At 44.7% G+C, this 27126-nt stretch overlaps 1 protein-coding gene and 1 non-coding gene across 3 annotated transcripts in view; one reads left to right on the forward strand and one right to left on the reverse strand.

Moving 5' to 3' along the window:
* Positions 1–12497: 12497 nt before the first annotated feature.
* LOC135269544 (U7 small nuclear RNA) lies at positions 12498–12559 on the reverse strand. The gene has a single exon (XR_010337805.1). It is a non-coding gene; the product is annotated as a U7 small nuclear RNA (small nuclear RNA).
* An 8089-nt stretch (positions 12560–20648) lies between these two features.
* DDI2 (DNA damage inducible 1 homolog 2) overlaps positions 20649–27126 on the forward strand; it is a 55544-nt gene continuing 49066 nt past the window's right edge. For both annotated transcript variants that reach the window (XM_064363333.1, XM_064363335.1), the window contains exon 1: positions 20649–20786. In XM_064363333.1, the coding sequence (XP_064219403.1) occupies positions 20649–20786 (138 nt within the window). The remainder of the gene's footprint in view (positions 20787–27126) is intronic.

Genomic DNA, 27126 nt, shown 5'->3' on the forward strand with positions numbered 1-27126 from the left:
ATCAGATGTTCATTTGATTCTCATGAGGCATGGGCAACCTAGATCCTTCAAGTGCACAGTTCACAATAGGGTTTGTGCTCCCATGAGAACTGAATGCTGCAGCTGATCTGACAGGAGACAGAGCCCAGGCAGTAATGTTCGCTCACCTGCCACTCACCTCCTGCTGTGCAGCCCACTTCCTATCAGGCCACCAACTGGTACTAGTCCAAGGCCTGGAGACTGGGGACCACTGGATTAGAGGGAATAGCGCCTACTCCTATGATCCCAATTGGAAAAACTCATAATTTATGGGGCATTGGAAAGAGTACTTATGAAGGTCTTGCCTCAGGGGAATAATTAGCCTTAGAGTTGGCATTGCTCTGGTCCTGCCTAATAAATCTTTCTTTTTTTTTTTTGAGACAGAGTCTTGCTCTGTTGCCCAGGCTGAAGTGCAGTGGCATGATCCCAGCTCATTGCAACCTCCACCTCCTGGGTTCAAGTGATTCTCCTGCGTTCAAGTGATTCTCCTGCCTCAGCCTCCTGAGTAGCTAGGGTTACAGGTGCCTGCCACCATGCCCAGATAATTTTTGTATTTTTAGTAGACATGGGGTTTCACCATATGATGGTCTCGAACTCCTGACCTCAGGTGATCTGCCCACCTTGGCCTCCAAAAGTGTTGGGATTACAGGCGCCAGCCACTGCACCCCACCCTTCCTAACAAATCTTAAAAGCAAGACCCAAAAGGATCAAACTTTTTTTTGTAACTTAACTGTACCCCACAACAATGCTCAAGGGGATAGCAATATAAAAATATCTAGCATCAAACAAGTTAAATTCATAATATCTGGCACATAATCAAAAATTACCTGGCATGTAGAGAGATGAGAAAATATGACCCATGATGAGGGGACAAATCAGTCATTAATAAAACTTACCCAGAAGTGACACAGATGTTGGAATTAGTGTCAAAGACATTAAAACAGTTGCCATGACTAGATTCCACAGGTTCAAACTGTTAGGGAGATACATGGGAGATGCAAAAAAATATAATTGAACTTCTAGAGATGAAAACTATAATGTCTGAAATGAAAATCACCAAGGATAGAATTAACTGTATATTAAACGCTGCTAAAAAATTAGTAAACTTGAAGAAATAGCAAGAGGAGCTATCAAAAATTAATAAATGGCTGGGCATGGTAGCTCATACCTGCAATCCCAGAACTTTGGGAGGCCGAAGCGAGTAGATCATCTTAGGTCAGGAGTTTGAGACCAGCCTGGTCAAGATGGTGAAACCCCATCTCTACTAAAGATATAAAAATTAGCCAGGTGTGGTGGGGCATGCCCATAAGCCCAGTCGCTCAGGAGGCTGAGGCAAGAGAATCCCTTGAATCCAGGGGGCAAAGATTGCAGTAAGCTAAAATTTCACCACTGCATTCCACCCTGGGCGAAAGAGCAGGACTTCGTCTCAAAAAAAAGAAAATCACAATACCGTATCTGAGTCAAAGATCCTATTTGAGACCTTCAAATCTTGTCTTTGCTTTCTTTTTTTTTTTTGAGATGGAGTCTTACTCTGTCACCCAGCTCACTGCAACCTCTACCTCCCAGGTCCAAGACATCCTCCTGCCTCAGGTTCCTAAGGAGCTGGGATTACAGGCACGCACTACCACACCCAGCTGATTTTTGTATTTTTAGTAGAGACAGGGTTTCACCATGTTGGCCAGGCTGGTCTCAAACTCCTGACTTCAAGTGATCTGCCCACCTCAGCCTCCCAAAGGGCTGGGATTACAGGCGTGAGCTACCCTGCCAAGCCATTAAAATGTTTCCTAATGGTAATAAAATACTTTACATAAGCTTTTACATAAATGAAACCCTGTCAGTTCTATTAATCACTGTGCTGCATTCCTGGATGTCTAATTTTTCTTAAGTCATCTGAAATTTCTTCTCTTGTAAATAGAGCAAATATTGGCTAGTCTTCACTGCTTAGTCTTTGTATTCAGAACCGTAGGGGTGACCTCTGGCCGTTGCAGTGGCTCACATCTGTAATCCCAGCACTTTGGGAGGCCAAGGTGAGCAGATTGATTTAGCCCAGGAGTTCAAGACCAGTCTGGGCAACATAGTAAAACCCTGTCTCTACAAAAAATACAAAAATTAGCTTGGCATGGTGCACTTGCCTACAGTCCTAGCTACTCAGGAGGCTGAGATGGGAGGATCACTTGAGCTTAGGAGTTCAAGGCTGCAGTGAGTTGTGATCGTGCCACTGCATTCCAGTAGGGCCACAGAGCAAGACCACATGTCTGAAATAAAAATAAAAGAACAGTAGGGGTGAACTCATCCGATGAAGCTTTTTGAAGAACCAAAGGGCTAGGGATACTTGGTCAGTCAGCATGAGTCAACTACAGATGTATGGGTCCTCTAAGTTAAGTATGAACTTCAATGTCAGGGAAAATTTCACCTCTCTATTTGAATAAAATCTTTCTTGCTGTCACCCTGGGGTGGAGTGCAGTGGCACAATCACGGCTTACTGCAGCCTTGACATCCTGGGTTCAAGTGGTTCTCCTGCCTGAGCCCCCCGAGAAACTGGGAGTACAGGAGCATGTCACCATGCCCTGCTAATTCTTTTGCTAATTCTTTTATTTATTTATTTATTTATTTATTTATTAAGGAACCATAACTGATTTAATGATATTTTGCTAATTCTTTACAGTCTCTGTAGAGATTAAGTCTTGCTATATTTCCCAGACTAGTCTTGAACTCCTGGGCTTAAGTGATCCTCCTGCCTCAACCTCCCAAAGTGCTAGGATTACAGGCTGGTTAAAGACTTTTTTTTTTTTTTTTAAATAAAGTCACACTCTTGTCCCCCAAGCTGGAGTGCAGTGCTGCAATCTCGGCTCACTGTAACCTCTGCATCCCAGGTTCAAGTGATTCTCCTGCCTCAGCCTCCTGAGTAGCTGGGACTACAGGCGCCTGCCACCATGCCTGGCTAATTTTTGTGTTTTTGGTAGAGACGGATTTCACCATGTTGGCCAGGCTGGTCTCGAACTCCTAACCTCAAGTGATCCGCCAGCCTCGGCCTCCCAAAGTGCTGGGATAACAGGTGAAAGTTACTGCACCTGGCCAGCTTGATACTTTTAAAACCGTTATTTCTAATATTGTGAATTAGCAGATTGTCAAATAATAAAATCAGCAAAATGAATCCTCTATAAAAATTCTATCTAGGCAACGCTATTTTCATTTCCATCCTATGACTTTCTCTTCATATGTAACCAAAATTTCATAAATGTTAAGAATTTGGGCATAAGAATCAGATATGGAAAGGAGGCAACTGTGCTATTAATCGTGTCACTTAGGGCTACTGCCATTTGAGACATGCATCAGACCAGCAGAATCATCTACACCTGGGAGCTTGTCAGAACTGCAGAAATTCTCAGGACCTGCTCCAGACCTAATGAATCCAAATATGCTGTTTAACAAGATCCCTAAGTGGTTACTACACACACTCATGTTTGAGAAGCACTAACTCTCTCCATGCAATACACTGAGCACAGTCAAGTCACATAATCTTGAGTCAACAACAGACTGCATATAAGACAGTGGTCCCATCATATTGCAATACTATATTTTTATTGTACCTTTTCTATGTTTAGATACAAAAATACTAACCATTGTGTTACAATTGCCTATAGTAGCCGGGTGCAGTGGCTCACACCTATAATCCTAACACTTTCGGTACAGTGGCTGACACTTACATTCCTAGTGTTTTGGGAGACCGAGGTGGGCAGATCGCCTGAGGTTAGGAGTTCCAGACCAGCCTGGCCAACATGGCGAAACCCCATCTCTACTAAAAATACAAAAAAAAATTAGCTCTTGTCACCCTGGCTGGGTTGCAGGGCTTGGTGGCAGGTGCCTGTAATCCCAGCTACGAGAATCACTTGAACCCGGAAGGCGGAGTTTGCAGTGAGCCAAGACCATGCCACTGCACTCCAGCCTGGGCAACAAGAGCGAGACTTAGTCTCAAACAAACAAACAAACAAAAACAATTGCCTACAGTATTTAGTACAGTAACATGCTGTAGAGATTTGTAGCCTAGGAGCAATAGGCTGTATTATATAGCCTAGGTATGTAATAGGCTATACCATCTAGGTTTGCATAAGTACACTCTATGGGCAGGGCTTAGTGGCTCATGTCTGTAATTCCAGCACTTCAGGAGGCCAAGGCAGGAAAACTGGTTGAGCCCAGGAGTTGGAGACCAGACTGGGCAACAGAGGGAGAAACCCTGTCTATACAGATAAATTTTAAATTAGCCAGTGTGGTCTGGGCATAGTAGCTCACACCTGTGATCCCAGCACTTTGGGAGGCTGAGGCAGGCAGAGCAGACTGCTTGAGACCAGGAGTTCAAGACCAGCCTAAGCAACATAGCAAGGCCCTTTCTCTATAAAAAGAAAATTAAAATATACAAAAAATATATAACTTAATTTTTTAAAAATTAGCCTGGCATGGTGATGCATGCCTGTAAATCCCAGCTACTCAGGAGGCTGAGGCAGAAGAATCACAGCAGGTCAAGGCTGCAGTGAGCTGTGATGGCATCACTGCACTGCAGCCTGGGTGACACAGCAAGACCCTGTCTCAAAAAAAAAAAAAAAAAGGGCCGGGCGCGGTGGCTCACGCCTGTAATCCTAGCACTTTGGGAAGCCGAGGCGGGTGGATCACGAGGTCAAGAGATCGAGACCATCCCGGTCAACATGGTGAAACCCCGTCTCTACTAAAAATACAAAAAATTAGCTGGGCATGGTGGCGTGTGCCTGTAGTCCCAGCTACTCAGGAGGCTGAGGCAGGAGAATTGCCTGAACCCAGGAGGCGGAGGTTGCGGTGTGAGCCGAGATCGCGCCATTGCACTCCAGTCTGGGTAACAAGAGCGAAACTCCGTCTCAAAAAAAAAAAAAAAAAAAGAAAGTACACTCTATGATATTCCAATGAACAAGAGAGTCACCTAAAATGCATTTCTCATATGTCTGTTAAACATCGCATGACTGTAATTTCTCCGGTCAAGTTTCCTTATGTCTGAAAACAAAGGGCACTGAAACCTGTTTGTTCACTTTAGTTCACAGACTGATGATTAGAAATTAAGTAAAATCCAATCCAAATATAAATTAAGTACACGTGAAATACCAAACCCTCTAATAAACAGTGAGCTACATACAAGTCCCAGGCACTCCACAACCATTTCTAGACTGAAAATCCTGAAAAGCAGAAAGATTGCCACTATTATTAGATATCCCAAAAACAGGATTATTTTTGTTGTTGTTGTTGTTGTTGTTTTGAGACGGGGTCTCACTCTATGGCCCAGGCTGGAGGGCAATAGCGCGATCTCGGCTTACTGCAACCTCTGCCTCCTGGGTTGAAGTGATTCTCCCACCTCAGCCTCCCGAGTAGCTGGGATTACAGGCACCCGCCATCATGCCCGGCTAATTTTTGTATTTTTGTAGAGACGGGGTTTCACCATGTTGGCCGGGCTGGTCTTGACTTCTTGACCTCAGGTGATCCGACAGCCTCAGCCTCCCAAAATGCTAGGATTAGAGGCGTGAGCCACTGAGTCCGGTCGACGGGATATCTTTTTGTTTTTTTTTAATGTAAAATACATTAACACCCCCCCACAAAATAATATTTAAATCTTTTCATTTATGGGAATATATATTATATATACACACACACATATACATACACGTATATACATTTAATCGAAACACATTACTTTTCACTCAACAACTATTCAAGACAGTAACCATTTGGGGCAAGCAGCCTCCTACAGAGTCCCTACTAAGCATTCCTCCTCGGTGACCAAAGCAACAAAACCTGAAGTAAGCCACAAGGTCTGCAGGAAGCTCCATACCCGTGAGTACCACCAGGCAGGCACTAGTTTCCCTGCCCACCACTGCCTCAGCCACACCCCTGCCCGACACAGGGTCGACTCGGGTCCTCCTGAGCTGAGCAAGCCAAAGCAGGGCGTCCGTGAGTGGACCGGGCCTAGCCAGCCGCAGGGTCAGCCCCAGAAGCAGCAGGGCCCGCTTGACCGCGGATGCCAGGACGCCCTCGTACAAGCCTCGAAGGGGGCCGCCACTCCGGACATTCGCCAGTGTGCAAGCGGCAGCCAGGAGAAGCCAAGGATCCAAGCCATCCGCACCTACCAGAGGTACCTAAGTAGGATGAACTACAGCCGCCATAATCGGGCTGGGGTCGCCTAGCAACCGGGAGCCAAGTGCGCGGGCGCCAGGCATTGGCCTGCGCGTGTCACGTGAGCAAGCGCTGCTGCCCATTGGGAGATTACGTCGCAGGCACGTGATGCTGCCCAAGCGCGCTTCCGCAAAACTCTCCGCGAAGGCGGCTGTGACGCTGGGCGCGGAGGAGAGGCTTTCCAGGGTCCTTTGCCCCAGCCTCGTGCAAAGTCCTGGTTTTGGCTGGTGCACCCAGGGAGGAAACCGACGCTTGAGGCCTGTCGGGGCTGGCTATGGTGAAGCAGTGAAAAGGTGCAGAACTGTGCCTGTGAAGCTAGTTCAGTCGTGCAAGAGCATTTCTTCAGGATAAGACAGAAGTTTTTAGTTACACCTGCAAATATTAGGCTGGCCAGACATTTCCTGACAAATAATGGGTGAAGGCCGGGCGCTCGGTCGCTCGTGCCTGTAATCCCAGCACTTTGGGAGGCTGAGGCGGGTGCATCACTTGAGGTCAGGTGTGCGAGACCAGCCTGGCAAACATGGCGAAACCCTGTCTCTACTAAAAGTACAAAAATTAGCCGGGCGTGGTGGCGCGTGCCTGTAATCCCAGCTACTCGGGAGGCTGAGGCAGGAGAATCAACTTGAACCTCGGCGGCAGAAGCTACAGTAAGCGGAGATCACGCCACTGCATTCCAGCCTGGGCGACAGAACAAGACTCCATCTTTGAATAAATAAATAAATATGAAAATTAATGCTATGGAGTTGGACAGACTTTATTCAGTGCTGACTAGAAGAGAGACTGCATGGGGGCAGGAGGAGTTTATTGGGCTCCAGAGAGGCCTCCCACTGACATAATTACTAGAAAAGTAGAAATTCCATTGTGCCTTTTAGAGAACTACGTTCTGGTTTATAATCCAACCTCTCATGAGCGAAGCGGCAGAACCTGTTTATTCACGTGTCACTTCGTGAAAGCTAGGGTCTAATACGCAGACCAGGATGAGTGGGGACTCCGCCACAGGCCTGGGAGGCCTGGCTATGAAAACTTTTATTATGTGAAAGGGATGTAGACGAAAAGAGTCAAACTGTAAAATATTCGAAGAGATTTAGTTTTGAACCAAATGTGAGTGACCGTGGCTTGTGATACAGCCCCAAGAGATCCTGAGAACTTGCCCAAGGTGTTCGGGCTACAGCTTGGGTTTTATACATTTTAGGTAGACATAAGACATCAGTTAATACTTGTAAGATGTGCATTGGTTTGGACTTCCCGGGTCCCGGGTGAATTCACAGATGTTTCTGCTTGGCAATTGGTTGACAGTTTATCTAAAGCCCTGGAATCCATATACGGGAGTTGTCTGGGTTAGGATAAGGGATTGTAGAGACCAAGGATATTATGTAGATGAATCCTCCAGGTAGCAGGCTTTGGAGAGAATAGATTGCAAATGTTTCTTATCAGATTACAGACAGCTTTGCTGGGCCATTTAAAAATATGTCAAAACAGGGCAGGCACGGTGGCTCATGCCTGTAATCCCAGCACTTTGGGAGGTCAAGGCAGGCAGATCACCTGAGGTCCGGAGTTCTAGACCAGCCTAACAAACATGAAGAAACCCCATCTCTACTAAAAATACAAACTACTACAGCTACTCGGGAGGCTGAGGCAGGAGAATCACTTGAACCCAGGAGGCGGAGGTTACAGTGAGCCAAGATCATGCCATTGCACTCCAGCCTGGGCAACAAGAGCGAAACTGTCTCAAAAAAAAAAAAAAAAAACAACATATTTTACCTTTGATTTCCCTCAGGGTGTGCTATCTGTCATGTTGGTATCTTACTGCTACAAAAAATCTGTTCTAGCTGGGCAGTGGCTCACGCCTGTAATCCCAACACTTTGAGAGACCTTGAGACCAGGAGTTCAAGACCAGACTGGGCAACATGGTGAGACCCCTGTCTCTACAAAAAAATACAACATTTAGCCAGATGTGGTGGCACGTGCCTATGGTCCCAGCTACTTGGGAGGCTGAGGTGGGAGGATTGCCTGAGGCTGGGAAGCAGCGGTTGCAGTGAGCCAAGATGGAACCAGTGCACTGTTTTAGTGTTAGTGCTGGTTAGCTGTGCCTGAATTCCAAAGGGAAGACGGTATGATGAAGCATGTCTGACCACCTATTCATATACCTCTGTAGTCCCAGCTACTTGGGAGGCTGAAGGGGGAGGATTGCTCGAGCCCAGGTGTTCTGGGCTGTAGTGCAGTATGATCATACCTGTAAATACCCACTGCGCTCCAGCCTGGGCAATATAGTGAGACCCCATCTCTTAAAAAAATAAATAGGCTGGGCTCAGTGGCTCACACCTGTAATCCCAGCACTTTGGGAGGCCAAGGCAGATGGATCACGAGGTCAGGAGATAGAGACCATCCTGGTCAACATGGTGAAACCCCGTCTCTACTAAAAATACAAAAAAAATAGCTGGGCATGGTGTCGTACACCTGTAATCCCAACTACTCGGAAGGTTAAGGCAGGAGAATTGCTTGAACCCAGGAGATGGAGATTGCAGTGAGCTGAGATCGTGCCACTGCACTACAGCCTGGGTGACAGTGCAAGACTCCATCTCAATAAATAAATTAAATAAATAAATAAAAATAAATAACAGCCATTCTCAGATGGCTATGGAGTAAGTGAAGTAAGTTTATGTCAGTCCAGAGGTTGGCCAGGCAAGGTGGCTCTTGCTTGTAATCCTAGAGCTTTGGGAGGCAGAGGTGGGAGGCTCACTTGAGACCAGGTGGTAGAGACCAGCCTGGGCAACATAGTGAGACCCCCATCTGTTTAAAAAAAATAAAAATAATCATCTGAGTGTGGTGGCGCACGCCTGTAGTCCCAGTAATTCTGGAGGCTTAGGTGGGAGTACTGCTTGAGCCCAGGAGTTCAAGGCTGCAGTGAGCCGTGATTATGCCACTGCACTCCAGCCTAGATGACAGAGAGAGACCCTGCCTCAACAAAACAAACCAGAAAAAGAAGTTAGCGCTGAGAAAAGTCCATAACTACCTGAAATGCTTTGATACCCCAGTGAGTACAGGTACATTGGAAATGAGAAGGAGTTGACCCAGAATATAGTGGGACTGAAAGGTTGTCCGATCTTAGGAAAAGTAAGCCGGAGATGGAGGAGGTGTTGCATTATACATGCACACACAATCCTGGCCTAGGAATGGAAAGAGTTTTTGTGTTAAGGTAAGATGAGTAAAATAAAGCACTATCAGCTATCAGTTGACATCCCAGAAACAATGAGAGGCTTCTTCGAGCAAGCAACCTATTCAGAAATTGATGATAAGGGGAAATCTTAACAATATATACTTGACTTTTTTAAAAGCAATAGTTCATAAGTATGAAACAGTTATTTACAGTGTTTGGGCAATTTAGTTCCCACTATAGGAGTTATAAAAACTAACCAGGGTAGATGTCTTTGCTGGTTTGTTCTTTCTAGTAGAGAAGAATTAGGCAAGTACCTAGAAGTAGATAGAAACTTTGTTGGCTGGGCCAGGCACTGTAGCTCACACCTGTAATCCTAGCAGTCTGAGAGGCCGAGGCAGGTTGATCACCTGGAGTTCAGTCAGGAGTTCGAGACCAGCCTGGCCAACATGGAGAAGCCTGTCTCTATTATAAATACAAAAATTAGCTGGGTATAGTGGCAGGCGCCTGTAATCCCAGATATTTGGGAGACCAAAGCAGGAAACTCGCCTGAACCCAGGAGGTAGAGTTGCAGTGAGCCCAGATCATGACACTGCACTCCAGCTGGGGCAACAGAGCAACATTCTGTCTCAAAAAAAAAAAAAAAAAAAGAGGCCGGGCGTGGTGGCTCACGCCTGTAATCCAAGCACTTTGGAGGCCAAGGCAGGCGGATCACCTGAGGTCGGGAATTCCAGACCAGCCTGACCAACATGGTGAAACCCTGTCTTAAAAAAAAAAAAAAAGAAAAAGGAACTTTGCTGGTGATCGCCATGTGGTGATGAAAGTGAGTGTTTTGGATTAATTACTCCCCATGTAATTAATATAGGCAGAGAGTTTGTGCTCTAAAGGTTAGAAATAAATATTTTCTGCATGGTGGCTCATGCCTGTAATCCCAGCACTTTGGGAGGCCGAAGCAGGCAGCTCACCTGAGGTCAGTAGTTTGAGACCAGCCTGGCCAACATCCTGAAATCCTGTCTCTACTAAAAATACAAAAATTAGCCAGGCATGGTGGTACATACCTGTAATCCCAGTTACTAGGGAGGCTGAGGCAGGAGAATCACTTGAACCTGGGAGGTGGAGGTTGCAGTGAGCCGAGATTGCACCACTGAGCTCCACCCTAGGCAACAGAGTGAGACTCCATCTCAAAAAAAAAATTAAAATAATAATAATAATAATGCAACAAAAAAATGAAAACAAAAAAATAAAAATAAATATTTTCACTCTTCAACTGTCTTCTAATTTGGAGAGTCTGCCATTTACTAGTGATGTGAACTCAGGTACACTAATTAAAATCCCCATGCCTCAGTTTCTTTATCCATGAAATGGGAATGATTACTAACAGCTCCTATCTCTGAGGACTTCTAGCAGGATGAAATGAGGTGTTACATGTAGCAGTAGAAGCTGGCGGTGAGGACTGAGCTTGAGTCAGATTGCCTGCTTTGAATCCTTGTGCTGCCATTTATTACTTGTGTATCCTTAGGCAAGAGACTGTCCCTTCTCCATCCGTCAGTTTCATCTGTAAAATGAAGATAATATGTCCTAGGATTTCTGTGAGGATTAAATGACTCCGTACACATAAAGTACTTAGAAGAGTTTTCTGGCACAAAGTGAACAATCAGGAAATGTTAGTAATCATTTGGAAGGTGTTTGACACACAGCAATGATCAATAAACGGGATCTATTCTTCTTGGTAGCATTGCTGGTCTGAAGCGGGATTCTGGGTTCTGAGCTCTTCCTCTCAACCTCTACTCCATCTCATCCTGATTTAGAATTAAGGACTGGAAATGTCTCTAGCCATTTATGGTCACAGGTAATGGAGGTTCAAAGTGTATCTCATAGAGTGATAAGAGAAGTAGGAGTCTACACTCTGAGCCAGATCCCAAGAGTCTACTGAGCAGAGTCCAAAAGGGGCGAGGCCCAAGAGGAAAGAAGCTGACTGGCAAAGAGCTGTGGGAACTCTGCTACAGAAGTGGTTCTCTCAAGAGAGGCAGGAGGTGGTGGGGAGAGTTCAGTGAGCAGAACCGTTAGCGGGGGGCTCTGCCACATAAGCTTGTTGGATCTAGGTGGGAGGGTGTTGTAAAATATCCTAAATCTAACCCTAACCTATTCCAAGTACTAGATTCTTGGATCTGAATCCAGTACAACACAGAGTACATCTTGGATACTGGGATTTATTGATTGTGTATCATTTCTTGGGTTTACTTTTCGTTAACTCAGAAGTCACTCCTCCCTCTCCTTCATTCTCCCGGTCCAACCCATTAGCAAGTCCTGTTGACTTTTCAAAGTATCTCTCTAATCCACCTGCTTCTCTCTGTTTCAACGCCACCTCTCTAGCCCCATAAACATTTTTGTGTTTCTCCTTTTGCCCCAGTACAACCCATTCTCCATTCAGCAGCCAGTGTGAACTTTTCAAAACTAATTTTTAACTACTTTATTGAGATTAAATCACATATCACAAAATCACCCATTTAAAATGTGCAATTCAATGGTACTTGCTTTATACACAGGGGTGTATAATAATCACAACAAATCAATTTTAGAACATTTTCATCACTCTGAAAAGATATTCTATACCCATTAGCAGTCACTTCCCATATACTGCCATCCCCCCATTCCCCACAAGCCCTAGGCAACCACTAATAAGCTTTGTCAGCTAGGCATGGTGGCTCACGCCTGTCATCCCAGCACTTTGGGAGGCCAAGTCGGGCAGATCACCTGAGGTTAGGAGTTCGAGATCAACTTGGTCAACATGGTGAAACCCCATCTCTACTAAAAATACAAAAATTAGCCAGGTGTAGTGGCACCTGCCTGTAATCCCAGCTACTCAGGAGACTGAGGCAGGAGAATCACTTGAACCCAGGAGGCGGAGGTTAAAATAAAATAAACTTTGTCTGTTATGGATTGCCTTTTCTGGATATTTCATATAATTGGACTCATACAGTATGTATCTTTTATGACTGGTTTCTTTAACTTAGCATAACATTTTCATAGTTAATCTATGTTGTAGTATATATTGCTACTTCTTTTTTTTTTAATACCAAATATCTGTTAGTAGTAATCACTATATCGCTACTTCTTATTTTTAAATTTTTTTTAAACGAGTTTTCCAATGAAGACCAGAAAACCTGCCAGACAAATTCTAAAAGAGCTGTAACACTAATATTTATTTTTAGGTTGCCAAATAATATTCCTATATATGGATATATCACATTTTATTTATCCATTCATCGGTGGATGCATGCTTGACGTGTTTCTACTTTTTTGGCTATTGTGACTAATGCTGCTATGAGCATTTGTGTATAAGTTTTTGTGTAGATGTATATTTTTGTTTTTCTTGTATTTTTTTTGGGGTAGAATTGATGGATCATTTGGTAACTCTGTGTCTAACTTTGTCTGTTTTTTTTTTGAGATGGAGTTTCGCTCTTGTTACCCAGGCTGGAGTACAGTGGCAACCTCCACCTCCCAGTTACAAGCGATTCTTCTGTCTCAGCCACCCAGCAACTGGGATTACAGGTGGGTGATTCCATGCCCGGCTAATTTTTATATTTTTAGTAGAGATGGGGTTTCCCTATATTGGCCAGGCTGGTCTTGAGCTCCTGACCTCATAATCCACCTGCCTCAGCCTCCCAAAGTGCTGAGATTATAGGCCTGAGCCATGGTGTGCGGCCTTTTTTTTTTTTTTTTTTTTTTTGAGTATCTTTTTGGATAGAGTCTCCCTCTGTGTCCCAGGTTGGAGTGCAGTGGTACATTCTCAATTTTCAGCTCACTGTAACCTCTACCTCCTGGGTTCAAGCAATTCTGCCTCAGCCTCCGGAGTAGCTGAGTTACAGGCACATGCCACCACAGCCTGCTAATTTTTATATTTTAAGTAGAGACAGGTTTTCACCATGTTGCCCAGGCTGCTCTCGAACTCCTGGTTGCAAGTGATTTGCCTGCCTTGGCCTCCCAAATGCTGGGATTACAGGTGTGAACCACAGCACCCAACCCTGGCTTTTTTATTTTAGCCAATCTAGTGAGCATAAAGTGGTATCTCATTTTGGTTTTACTTTGTATTTTCATTTTATTTATGCTTATAGATTCTGTAGGTCAGAAATTCAAAAGGAGTACAGTGGAGACAGCTCCGTGATGTCGGAAACCTCATCTGGAAAGACTCTAAGTTGAAGATGATTCAACATCCAGTGTCGAAGTCATCTGAAAGTGTCTTCACTCCTATGCTCGGTGGGTTTTCCCACTAATCAGCTTTGACCTCAGCTGAGCTGCTTTCTGGAACAACTGCACATATTTTCTCTGTGTGGTCTCCCTGTGTGCTGTAGTTTGGGCTTCCTCACAGCATGGCTGCTGAGTTCCGAGAGCAAGTGTTCCAGGAGAATCAGGGAGAAGTTGTATTGACTTTTTTTTCAGCCACTGATATATTTTTATTTGTAGTTTGTATTCAATGCAAATCAGTTTCATAACAATTTACTATGAATCAAAGCATAAAAACACAAATATACAATCCAAAATAGATGTACAGCATTTCAGCATGAAGCAAAAGAGAGTTTTCATTCACACACACAGTGGCTTCAGATCTGTTCCATCTGCTTGTTCCCATGTAGGTTTCTAAAGATGGGGAAAAAAGACTACTGTGGCCATATTAGATACTGGAACATCTAAGCATCAGTGTGTAACCCTGTGAACAAAGGACTTCAGGGAGTGTCTATTTTTAAATAGGTTTCTGTGTGTCGAGACAGTTGTAAAAAATTGTATTGCAGAATCAAACCTACTTTAAGGCTTAGGACGAGATTCTAACTATCTAAAAATATTGACATAAAAAAATGTGTTTCAAGTCGGGCATGATGGCTCGTGTCTGTAATCCCAGCACGTTAGGAGATGAGGTGAGAGGATTGCTTGAGCCTAGGAGTTCTAGAACAGCTTGGGCAACATAGAAAGACCCTCATCTCCACAAAAAGATAAAAATTAGCTGGGAATGGTGGCACACGCCTGTAGTCCCAGCTACTTGGGAGGCTGAGGCAGGAGGACTGCTTTAGTCCGGGAGGTTGAGGCTGCAGTGAACTCTAGCCTGGGTAACAGGGTGAGATGATGTCTCTTAAAAAAAAAAGACCCCAAAATGTGTTTTAAATGTTGTTATTCTGATCCATAGTTGTTGTTTGCAAAAAGTATTTGCAGAAAAGAATATAAAAATTTTTGTGAGTTTAATGCAAGTTAACTTTCAGTCTTTACTTTCCAAATACTTGATATATAGTTTTGGCTCCTTTACATTTTTGTCGTTTATTTTATTTTATTTTATTTTATTTTTTGAGACAGAGTTTTGCTCTTGTTGCTCAGGCTGGAGAGCAATGGCACGATCTCAGCTCACTGCAACCTCTGCCTCCCAGGTTCAAGCGATTCTTCTGCCTCAGCCTCCCGAGTAGCTGGGATTACAGGCATGTGCCACTGCACCTGGCCAATTTTGTATTTTTTTTTTTGTAGAGATGGGTTTCTCCATGTTGATCAGGCTAGTCTGGAACTCCTGACCTCAGGTGATCCGCCCACCTCGGCCTCCCAAAGTGCTGGGATTACAGGCATGAGCCACCGTGCCTGGACTTTGCCCTTTTAATTTCAAAGTTTATGATTTTACCTTCAAAACAGATCTTTTTTTTTGTTTTTTGAGATGGAGTTTCACTCTGTCACCCAGACTAGACAGCAGTAGCACAATCTTGGCTCACTGCAACCTCTGGCTCCCAAGTTCAAGCAATTCTTGTGCCTCAGCCTCCAAGTAGCTGGGACTACAGGCATGCCACCATGCCCAGCTAATTTTTGTATTTTTAGTAGAGATGGCATTTCACCATGTTGGTCAGGCTAGTTTCGAACTCCTGACTTCAAGTGATCTGCCCATCTCAGCCTCCCAAAGTGCTGGGATTACAGGCATGAGCCACTGTGCCCAGCTCCTAAATGAATCTGGTGTGCTTGTTGAACGGAAGGGAAATAGGTGAAATGAAATGCCTACCATTTGACTCTATAAGGATAAACGAGAGTTACTGATGATGCTTGGACTTGGGGGTAGATTGCAGTCTACTATTGCCCTGGCACATGTCAATTACTATATAAACGGTCAAATGCAATGTCAAATCCAAATCCTCAGAGGAAAAAGAGTTCAGTTACCAAAAGAACAGTGATAGCCTAACAATGTAAAACTTAATATATTGGCATTAAATTAGTACTGCTGACACAATACATTGAGGATTTATAGAGTAATGGGAACTTTTTAAAATTTTGAGACTGGGTCTTGCTCTGTCACCCAGGCTGGAGTGGCATGATAATGGCTTACTGCAGCCTTGACCTCCAGGACTCAAGCAATCATCCCACCTAAGCCTCTTGAGTAGCTGGGACCACAGGTGTGTGACCATGCCCATCTCTTTTTTGAAAAAGTTTTTGGGCCAGGCATGGTGGCTCATACTTGTAATCCCAGCACTTTGGGAGGACGAAGCAGTTGGATCACCTGAGGTCAGAAGTTTGAGACCAGCCTGGCCACCATGGTGAAACCCTGTCTCTACTAAAAATACAATTAGCTGGGCATGGTGGCACCCACCTGTAGTCCTAGCTACTTGGGAGGCTGAGGCAGGAGAATGGCTTGAACCTGGGAGGTGGAGGTGGCAGTGAGCCAAGATCATGCCATTGCACTCCAGCCTGGGTGACAAGAGCAAAACTCCGTATCAAAAAAAAAAAAAAAAAAATTATGGCCAGGTGCTGTGGCTCACACTTTGGGAGGCCCAGGTGGGCAGATCACCCGAAGTCAGGAGTTTGAAACCAGCCTGGACAACATGGTGAAACCCTGTCTCTACTAAAAATGCAAAAATTGGCCAGGTGTGGTGGTGGGCGCCTGTAATCCCAGCTACTCAGGAGGCTGATGCACAAGAATCGCTTGAACCTGGGAGGTGGAAGTTGCAATAAGCTGAGATCGTGCCACTGCACTCCAGCCTGGGTGGCAGAGTGAGACTCCATCTTGGAAAATAAAAGCAAAACAAAAAAATAAAAATTAATCAGGCATGGTGATGCAGGCCTGTAATCCCAGCAACTTGGGAGGCTGAGGCAGGAGAATCACTTGAACCAGGGAAGTGGAGGTTGCAGTGAACTGAGACCATACCACTGCACTCCAGCCTGGGCGACAGAACGAGACTCTAGCTCAAAAAGTAAATAAATAAAATAAAAATAAAATTTTTTTGTAGATCTGGGATCTGACTCTGTTGCCCAGGCTGGTCTCCAATTCCTGGGCTCATTAGATCCTCCTGCTTCGGCCTCCCAGAGTGCTGTGATTACAGGTGTGAGACACCCCCAACCCCCAGCAATGGAAGCCTTTTATATTAGCAGTTTTACTGCCTTGTAAACTTAATAAACCAAATGAAAACTGAATCTCCACTCCACAGTCTTTATTTCTAGACAAGATAAAATATACTCGTTATTATTATTGAAACAGAGTCTCACTCTGTCTCCCAGGCTGGAGTGCAGTGGCACGATTTTGGCTCACTGCAACCTCCGCCTCCTGGCTTCAAGCGATTCTCCTGCCTCAGCCTCTGGAGTAGCTGGGACTACAGGCGTGGGCCACCATGCCCAGTTAATTTTTCTATTTTTTTAGTAGAGACAGGATTTCACCATATTGGCCAGGCTGGTCTCGAACTCCTGACCTCATGATCCGCCCACCTTGGGCTCCCAAAGTGCTGGGATTACATGGGTGAGACACTGAGGTTTAGAAGACATGGAAGTATAGACATTTCTTTCTTGTACAGACGTTTCTTTCTTTTTTCTTTTTTTTTGACATGGGGTCTTGCTCTGTTGCCCAGGCTGGAGTGCAGTAGTGTGATCTTGACTCACTGCAACCTCCACCTCCTGGGTTCAAGTGATTCTCCTGCCTCAGCCTCCCGAGTAGCTGGGACTACAGGTACCTGCAACCACACCCAGCTAATTTTTGTACTTTAGTAGAGACAGGCTTCACCATATTGTCCAGGCTGGTCTTGAACTCCTTACCTTGTGATCCGCCCCCCTCAGCCTGCCAAAGTGCTGGGATTACAGGCGTGAGCTGCCGTGCCTGGCAGATGTTTCTTAACAGCAGAAATACAGAAGAGAAAGCAAGACCATGAGGAGACTGTCAGTTGACTGCAGGGCACTGCCAACTCCCTTGGTGGTGGCATTAGCTGGTTTGGGGGCAGACAAGGTACCTTGGAAGTAGTTACTTGAAAGCATCACAATAGTTTGATTTGAATAAATCTGCATGAGTAGGAGCAATGCCAGAAGCAACAGCTCTACCCTGAGCCTGTCCACCATTGTTCTGTCCCCTCCATTGGTGTCTGGGTTATCTTGCTGGATGCTGGGTGAGTACTGCTGGCTCCAGGTGGACACAGGCAAAACCTAGCCTCAGAAATCACACAAAGTGGCTGGGTACTATGGCTCACTTCAGTAATCCTAGCACTTTGGGAGGCCAAGGTGGGAGGATCACTTGAGGCCAGAATTTGGAGATTAGCCTGGTCAACAGAGCAAGGCCTCATCCCTATTTTTTAAAAATTAAAAATAATGTAAAATTATAATAAAAAGGAAATTAAGCCTGGGCAACAGAGCAAGACCTCATGTCTACTAAAAAAAAAAAAAATAGCTACTTGTTGTGGTGCACACCTGTGTTTCAGCTGCTGGGGAAGCTGAGCTGGAGGGATTGCTTGAGCCTGGGAGGTGGAGGCTGCAGTGAGCCATGATTGTGCCATGGCACTCCAGCCTGGGTGACGGAGCAAAACCCTGTCTCAAAAAAAAAAAAAAAAAGAAGGGAAATCACATGCATAATGTCACTTAAGCCAGAGTTAGTCTGCTGAGCCACGATTCTAAGGGAGGTACAAACACCCCACTTCTGAAAGGGAGGAATGTCATAATTACATTGTAGGAAGAGCATATAGGATGGGAGACACTGTCATGGCCACCTTTGGAGAACGAAATCTGCCAGACCAGGGAACCTGAGCACCACTAGAACAAATTTAACAACAATTAATCAATGACTCCAGCCTCGTCTGATTCCTTGATACCACCACTGGGCAGTCCTAGAACATTTCTCTGCTAAACTAGATTCAATTTGCAATGGTTATTTCAAATCTTCACTGTAGAAGGCACTGTGTATGTCTTTCCTAACACCCATTCCCAATCCCCTTTTCCCCTGTTTATGTCCTTTAGGCAAAGCTAAATACTCACTTTCCTAGCCTCTCTTGAGTCTTTGTGACACAATTCTGTCCAGTGAGATGTAAGCAAAAATCTGCACAGGGACTTCTGGCAAGCTTTTTCCTTGAATAGGAAAATGATGCATGAAGTGGAGGCAGCCAGCCATATATTACAACCCTCAAGAAAAGGTCAGTTACAGAAGTATTGGCCCTGATATCATCGAGCCACTCAACTAATGCTGTTGTCTACCTCCATTGAGAAAATAAACCCTCCTTTGTTTAAGCCACTGATGGTCAAGCTTTCTATTGCTTGTAGGGGATATAAGCATTCTCCTCAATCCCCTGCTCCTCTACTTTCTCTCTTTTTTCTTTTTCTTTTCTTTCTTTTCTTTTTTTTTTTTAGCAGTCAACCAATATTTCATTTAAACCTATGAAATGCTTCTTTTTTTTTTTTTGAGACAGAATTTTGCTCTTGTTGCCCAGGCTGGAGTGCAATGGCATCATCTCGGCTCACTGCAACTTCCGCCTCCCGGGTTTAAGCAATTCTCCTTCCTCAGCCTTCCGAGTAGCTGGGATTACAGGCGTGCGCCACCACGCCCGGCTAATATATACATATATAATATATGCATATATATGTATAATATGTGCATATATAACATATACATATATTATATATCATATATACATATATATGTATGTATGTATATGTATTTTTAGTAGAGACGGTGTTTCACCATGTTGATCAGGCTGGTCTCCAACCCCTGACCCCGTGATCCACCCGCCTCAGTCTCCCAAAGCACTGGGATTACAGGCGTGAGCCACCGCGCCGGGTCACTTTCTTTCTAACAGCCTTCAGCTGCTAATTCTCCCTTTCCTGCCACCAACAGCCTACTTAACTACCTACTTACCTGCACCCACAGCCATCTTATTTACTCCTTCTCTCCTGTTATAATGGAAGAGGGCTCCCCACATGGACGGGGGAGTGGGAGTAAATGGAAAGATGCTAATCTGGCATCCATTACAAATTCGTCTTTCGGTTGTGGTTTCCTTACTCATCCATACGTTAGTTCTGGGCCTGTACCACTCATCAGTTATGCGCCTTAAACAGGCCATTAAAGTAGCAAATATTTATTGAGCAGATTCTAAGCTGTGTCCAAAACGGCACTGCGCTAGGTGGTGGGAGTTGTTAGGGCTAGGAAACATACACAGTCCGAGTGGAGAGAAAATTATTTACAAGACAGGGGAATGGAGCCTTGGAGGAACTGAGCTATGTGACTGGGAGGGCTGAGAATGTGGGAAGGGCTGGGGAGAAGGGGCTAGGAGGTAGGCGTGGGCCATAGCCAGTTGGCTTCTATAGCCTACGGAGGGTAGTGATTTTGGTTTTAATCCTAAATCATTGGGACAGGAAGTGAATTACTCTCTCAGAGCCTCAGTTTCTACCTCGAAAAATACGTTTTAGAACCAACTCCTGTACTAGATTGAGAATTATGGAGGATTTTTAAAAATTCATTTCCGCATTACTAGGGCCCGGCACATGGTAGGCGCTTAATCAATGCCTGTTCGGTGAATAAACGAGACTGGGGACTCCTCCACAGACCTCTGTCATTAAGTCCACCAGTCAGCAGAGTTTTCCTTCTCCGCGTTCCTTTCCTTCCCTCCCCTTTTCTCGCCCTTCCTCCCTCTCTCCTCCCACGCCCCTTCCCACTCCTCCCCCTCTCATCCTCTCCGGGCTTCCTCCTCCCTTTCCCGGCCCCGCCTCCCGCTGCGTCGCGAAGGCGGGGAAGGCGAGGCGGGCTTTACGGCAGCCGCGTTGCGGCGGGGCGGGGCGCCGGGCCGCCGGCACGCTTGGCGGCAGTAGTGGGAGGCAGGCTGGCAGGCAGACGGACTCGCAGGCGGGTGTCGGCGGCCGTGCTTGTTAGTGAGGGCGGGAGGGAGTGACTCACTGAGCGTGTGTGAGGGAGGGAGCGAGCGAGCAGCCCGCGCCGTCCTCCCGCAGCACCAGCCAGGCCACGCCGCCGCCTCTTCCCCTGCGCCCAGCGCCCAGGCCGGGCCGAGCCGAGCCGGGTCGGGCCCGGGCCATGCTGCTCACCGTGTACTGTGTGCGGAGGGACCTCTCCGAGGTGACCTTTTCCCTCCAGGTCGACGCCGACTTCGAGCTGCACAACTTCCGCGCACTGTGCGAGCTCGAGTCTGGCATCCCCGCAGCCGAGAGCCAGGTACGCCGGGCAGCGAGCGGGGCCTGCCCCGGAGCTAAGCCCTCCCCGCCTCGGGGCCCCACTCCCTCCCTTCGCTACTGGTGAAGAATTGGGGGCTGGGGGGTAGCAGGGATAGCCATTCTCAGCTCACCCCCGCATCCGGGATGGAGCTGGGGAGCTGGCATCGGTAGCTGCCCTCACACACCCCGAACGTGGGGTGGGGTGGGGTACGAGGAGAGGGAGCGGAGAACCTGACCGCAGACGCACCCACTGCAACGTGAGGGGCGCTTGGACTGTTGAGCAGCCCTAGCCCTCCCCACCTTTGCCTCTTTGGCCCTTTTTCTCTTTCCGATCCCGAATGTGGGATATCGTTGTGGACCTCAGAAACACCTCTGGGTTTGCTAGGGTTCATACATCCTGCAAACCAGAAATACCAGTTTGGATCACTGTGGTAGATAGATGTTCCTCTGCCTTTTTTTTTTTTTTTTTTTTGAGAGGGTTTCTGCTTAAATATACGCAGTTTGCCTTTAAATACACAGATTTGCACTTCGGGTGAAAGAAAAAAAGTTTTAGACGTGCACTATCTCGTTTTGGGGTCTTTGGAAATGCTCTTTTACCTGCGATATGCGTTTCTGGTTAAATTCTTTTGAAAAACAGTACCTATTGGTTCAGCTCAAACTGTTTGTTTCTTTCGGTTCTACCCTGGTAGGAAGCCAGAAGGCCCTTTTTCTTTCAGGTCACAGTGCAGAGTTTGGGTCAGTTCAAAGCTCAGTGCTTTAAAAGGATATTTACTTAGAAACGGCCTAGTATCACTGCTGTTTGGTGGTTTCATTTCCCTACTCAGTTTGCTGGAAAGAAGTTGAGCCTCATATTTTAAGCAAAGTAATTCTTAAAATGCTTTGGGACTGCCACTAGTCTTCATCAGTGGGAGGTGACAATAATGCTATAACCTTTACACTAAAACATTTAGATTGTGACTTGATAAAGTTAGCCTGGAGGACATAGTCTAAACATTAAGAAAATTATAGAGGTCTCCCAAGGCTCCGTAATGTAAATCTTGATTTTCTACTGCAGTTATGAAATAGTTTCCAAACCGATTGCCCAACTACATTTGTTATGGTAAACAAATGTGTCAATACTTTGTTCAGAAGTATGATTCCTTTACACAATTTGAACTTTAGAACCTTGACATAAAGCTATTCAGAATTTTAAAAGTTAATCCACAAAAGCTCAGGAACCAGTTCCTGTCAGTGAATGCCTCATGTGGAGAACTAGGAAAGGACTGTTTAAATAGAGAGGAAAAATCAACTCTTCAGTTTTTTTTTTTTTTTTTTTTTTTTTTTGAGACGAAGTTTTGCTCTGTCGCCCAGGCTGGAGTGCAGTGGTGCGATCTCGGCTCACTGCAACCTCTGCCTCCTGGGTTCAAGCGATTCTCCTGCCTCAGTCTCCAGAGTAGCTGGGACCACAGGCGGGGGACGCCACGCCCAGCTAATTTTTGTATTTTTTTTTTTTTTAGTAGAGATGGGTTTCATCAAGTTGGCCAGACTGATCTCAAACTCCTGACCTCAAGTGTTCCTGCCTTGGCCTCCCAAAGTGCAGGGATTACAGGCATGAGCCACTGCGACCGGCCAACTCTTCAATTTTTTGATAGTGGCTTTTTCAATTGTGTGTGTGTGTTTTTTTTCCCTCTAGCTGTTATATTACCCTGGTTATAATCACCTGGTAGGGAAAATAAAAAATTTAAATTTAAATTGATTTTGTTGTTAGGGCTTGGGAAAAGACAGAGGTTGAGGTTGTTTCCATTTATGCACTTGTTGTGATGGCTGTAACAAGGAATTTAAGTAAAGTAAAGGGATATCTGATGCCTCCTTTAATTTACTTAAATTTCTTGTTACAGCCATCACAAAAGACAATTTATTGTGTGGTCAGGGCAGGCATTGCCCTCTGCCAATTGGGAAAGTTAGGAATACCTTAGTAATTGAATATAGGCTAACTCGAAATTCTTTCTTGTGCATTATGTCAGTGCTGCGGCATTTACTTCTTTCCCAAGCCAAATTAGCATATAGAAACTTAGGTTCCAACTGGTGTTAAGCCTGTATTAGCCATAAACAGCTCCTGTTTTTCCAGTCTGTTCTGTTGGCTCCATTGTAACCTGACAACACAGTATCTATTTTAAGGTGTCTGGTGGTCGGTTGTCTTTCACTTGCTTGCCCATCAGGCAGGAACAGGATCCACCCTAGACATTTGAGTCATTTCCTTTCATCAAATCATAAAAGTAAACATCATTATAGTTTTTACCACAAATATATCTGTTCACTTACTTGAGCGCCCCCCTCCCCGCCCCCCGCGGCATTACCTCCCGTGGTTCTCACATATTACTCATCTTCCCTTCCTTTCCTACACTGTTTAACTCCTCCTCTTGTTTACCCTCTCCATTCCCATTCCTTCACCTCTCATTTCTGACTCCATTTCCTGGCTATTTTTTCCTGCCACTATGCATCCAGACCACTGGTGTCCAAACTTACATTCATGTATCCTTATCAGTAAAATGTTTCAGATTATGCTCCTGTTATTATATAATACATTATATACATAAACGGATACGTTGTATGCATTATATATGGCCATGTATAATACATGATATACGAAACATGTTATATGCATTATATATCCATATATAATATATTATATATGTAAAGTAATGTTGTACACAGACACAAAATGGAATTTAAGGAAGGATGATCTAAAATAGAAATTAAAATTCTAATACTCTTTTTCTTTCTATACCCTTAAAGAATTGCCTTGCCCTGCATTAGTGATGACTGGTCTAGAATTCAGTGTTTCACCTGAGTGTCATTTGTGCACAAGCATACAGATGGAAAAGGTGTTAATTTTTGATAGCTCTAGTCTGATTATAGTAGGTATAATGCAATGGTAACAAGTTTAGAACAGAAGCCATCTCTACTTGTACATGTGATTAAAGCTGGGCATGTTCCGTCTCTTAATAGAAGTGTGGGCTTGGAAGCTAGTCATGGCTCTGTTTGATGCTTTGATGCAGACTTGTCTGGGTGAACTTCAAACAATCATCAGAACTAAGCTTCACTTTAAATTAATGTCGTCATAGTTTTGAAACATCATGATAATTTACCTCTGTAGGTGGCGTATGGAAAAAGTATGCACAACATAAAAGGACCCTCAAATGAAAGGCAAATAATATCAGTAACTGGGCAGGGAGTGGTGGCTCACGCCTGTAATCCCAGCACTTTGGGAGGCCAAGGCGGATGGATCACCTGAGTTCAGGAGTTCAAGACCAGCCTGGCAAACATGGTGAAACCCTGTCTCTATTAAAAATACAAAAATTAGCCAGGTGTGGTGGTGCATGCCTGTAATTCCAGCTACTTGGGAGGCTGGGACAGGAGAATTGCTGGAACCTGTGAGGCAGAGGTTGCAGTGAGCCGAAATTGTGCTGCTGCACTCCAGCCTGCGCAACAGAGCGAGCGAGACTCTGTCTCAAAAAAAAAAAAAAAGCAGTTAACTGTATGATCTTGGAAATGCACACAGCATGATTTGTGGTTTTTAAACTAGTTTTTATCTTCTGTGTGGTTTTTGGTTTTTGTTTTGAGATACAGTTTTGCTCTTTCACCTAGGCAGTAATGCAATCACAGGTCACTGTAGCCTCAACTTCCTGGGCTCAAGTGATCCTCCCACCTCAGCCTCCCAAGTAGCTGGGATCACAAGTGTGTATCACTGCATCTGGCTAATTTTTAAATTTTTTGTAGAGTTGAGGGTTTCACTATGTTGGCCAGGCTGGTCTCAAACTTCTGACCTCAGAAGATCCACCCACCTTGGCCTCCCAAAGTACTGGGATTACAGGTGTGAGCCACCGCACCTGGCCCCAAATTGATAATTTTCAAAGTCTACATAATATGCCGTCATATAGATGTATTATAATTTATTTAGCAACCTTCCTTTTGTTGGACATAATATTGGGGAAAATTGGAAACAGTTGTAAGTAACGTTGCCATGAACATCCATATATTTAAGGCTGTATCCTCCATTTCTGTTACTTTCTCAGGGTAAATTGTTAGATATGTGGTTGCCAGATCAAAGGTATAAACTCTCTGAAAAGCTTTTAGTAACTGTTGCCGAATTGCCTTCCAGAGGGTTAGGCTTTTAGTAACTGCTGCCAAATTGCCTGCCAGAGGGGTTATACAAGTCGAACTGGCTATTACATGAGGATAGATATTACATTACTTATTATATGTAGATAACTTGGTATATAGTGGGCATTTGATTAATGGTAGTATGAAGCCATTCAGATGTAGTTCCAAGTGTTTTGTGGCCAGTTTATGATCCTTATTTTATCTTTATTCTTTATTTTTTAGAGATGAGGTCTCACACTCTAGCCCAGGCTGGAATGTAGTGTTGCAATCATAGCTCACTGCATCCTCAACATGCTGGGGTCAAGGGATCCTCCCAAGTAGCTGTGACTTTTTTTCCCCTTCTGTTTTCTTTCTTTTTTTTTTTTTTTGAGACAAGGTCTTGCCAGTGCTGCGCTTGAACTCCTGGCCTCAAGCAGTCCTCCTGCCTCCGCCTTCCAGAGTGTTGGGATTATAGGTGTGAGCCACTGCACCTGGCCTACCAGTTTATGTTCCTTAATGCTAGAATTTTATTGTTAAGCTTTCTGTTAATAGAAGGCTCTCATTCAGAGACCAGAAAACATCTGACCTCATGCTTAAAAGTTCTGGAGTTTTATTAATTAGTCTATTGTTAAATGTTGATTAAGATTATAATTCAGTCTCTGGGGTGCCTCCTCTGGAGTAAGTACCAGCAGTTGTGCCAGTTTTGCTGATTAAGACTCATAGCTGTATACATTTTCTTGTTGTATGTTTTTATAACTGGCAAAACTTGAATTTTGGGCTTTGTAGGTGTTGAGTTGGGTAACATGCATGGTGGAAGGATCAAGAATGCCATCAGTGGAACGCCTTTTGTTTTGACTGGTAGAGATTTGAGGCCATGTCTAAAAGATACTTGTGTTCAGTTGGAAGATCACCCGGATTTATTTTGGGACTTTTGCTGCAAAATAATTGTCTTTCTTGGACTCTTAAGCCTATTTAAACAAAAAGAAATCAGTTCTTTGAGGCAGTTACAATTTTAGTTGCTTAGCTTTAGTTGATCTCATGTATGTCCTTAGACTAAAATGGAGCACAGCTGCTGCTTCGTCGGTGTGAAGGACGTTTGCTCCTCACCCAGGTTCTTCAGTCTAGTGTTTCCAGGAAATTGGCGCTGAAGCAACAACATTTCATACTTCATAGACATGCTCGATGTGGTGATTATCTGGGTTTTACATTTTTATTGTTAGGTCATGCTGCCTTCCTTTTAAAAATGATACTGTCTGCTGAGGAAATATTGTGGCAACTAAACAGTGATGGAGTGAAGTGTGGCATCTATGAAGTGGGAGTCAGAGCGGGGAGTTGGTGGTGTTTTCTTCTTCATGTTCAGGGCATGGGGATATGTTGAGGCAGTGGACATTATTTTGATTCTTCTGCTGAATAGAGTTTCTTACTGGCAATGGATGGCTTAGTAGTGCTTGTTAAAGTCACCTAGCTAATTCACCAGGCCACTTCGGGGTTATGTTTGGGAAAGCTGTATGTGATACTACTCAAGAGTATGGGCTTTGACATCACACAGTTGTTCCAGTTGCAGTTTTCTTCTTCTTTTTTTTTTTTTTTTTTTTTTTTTAAGAGACAAGATTGCCCGGGTGTGGTGGCTTACGCCTGTAATCCCAACACTTTGGGAGGCCAAGGCTGGTGGATCACAAGGTCAGGAGATTGAGCCCATCCTGGCCAACATGATTGAAAATTACAAAAATTAGCTGGGCGTGTTGGTGTGCACCTGTAGTCTCAGCTACTTGGGAGGCAGAGGCAGGAGAATTGCTTGAATCCAGGAGGTAGAGGTTGCAGTGAGCCGAGATTGTGCCACTGCATTCCAGCCTGGCAACGGAGCAAGACTCTGTCTCAAAAAAAAAAAGAGATCTTATTCTGTTACCCAGGCTAGAGTGCAGTTGGACCATCATAACTTACTGCAACCTCAAATTCCTGGGTTCAGGTGATCCTCCTGCTTCAGTCTCCCAAATAGTTGAGACTACAGGAATATGCTACCATGCTCGGCTAATTAATTTTTTTTTTTTGGTAGAGATGTGGTCTTCTGTTGCCCAGGCCGGCTTTTCATTCCTTGACTCAGACGATCTTCCTACCTCAGCCTCCCAAAGTGTTGGGATTATAGGCGTGAGCTATTGCACCCGGCCTGGATAGGATTATTTTGATCCTCCTGAGTTTGAATCCTCCTTGTAAATAAATAC

The sequence above is a fragment of the Aotus nancymaae genome, unplaced genomic scaffold (genome assembly GCF_030222135.1).
Source record: "Aotus nancymaae isolate 86718 unplaced genomic scaffold, 86718_ANA_hifiasm-v0.15.2.pri h1tg000053l, whole genome shotgun sequence".
NCBI classification, from domain to species: domain Eukaryota; kingdom Metazoa; phylum Chordata; class Mammalia; order Primates; family Aotidae; genus Aotus; species Aotus nancymaae.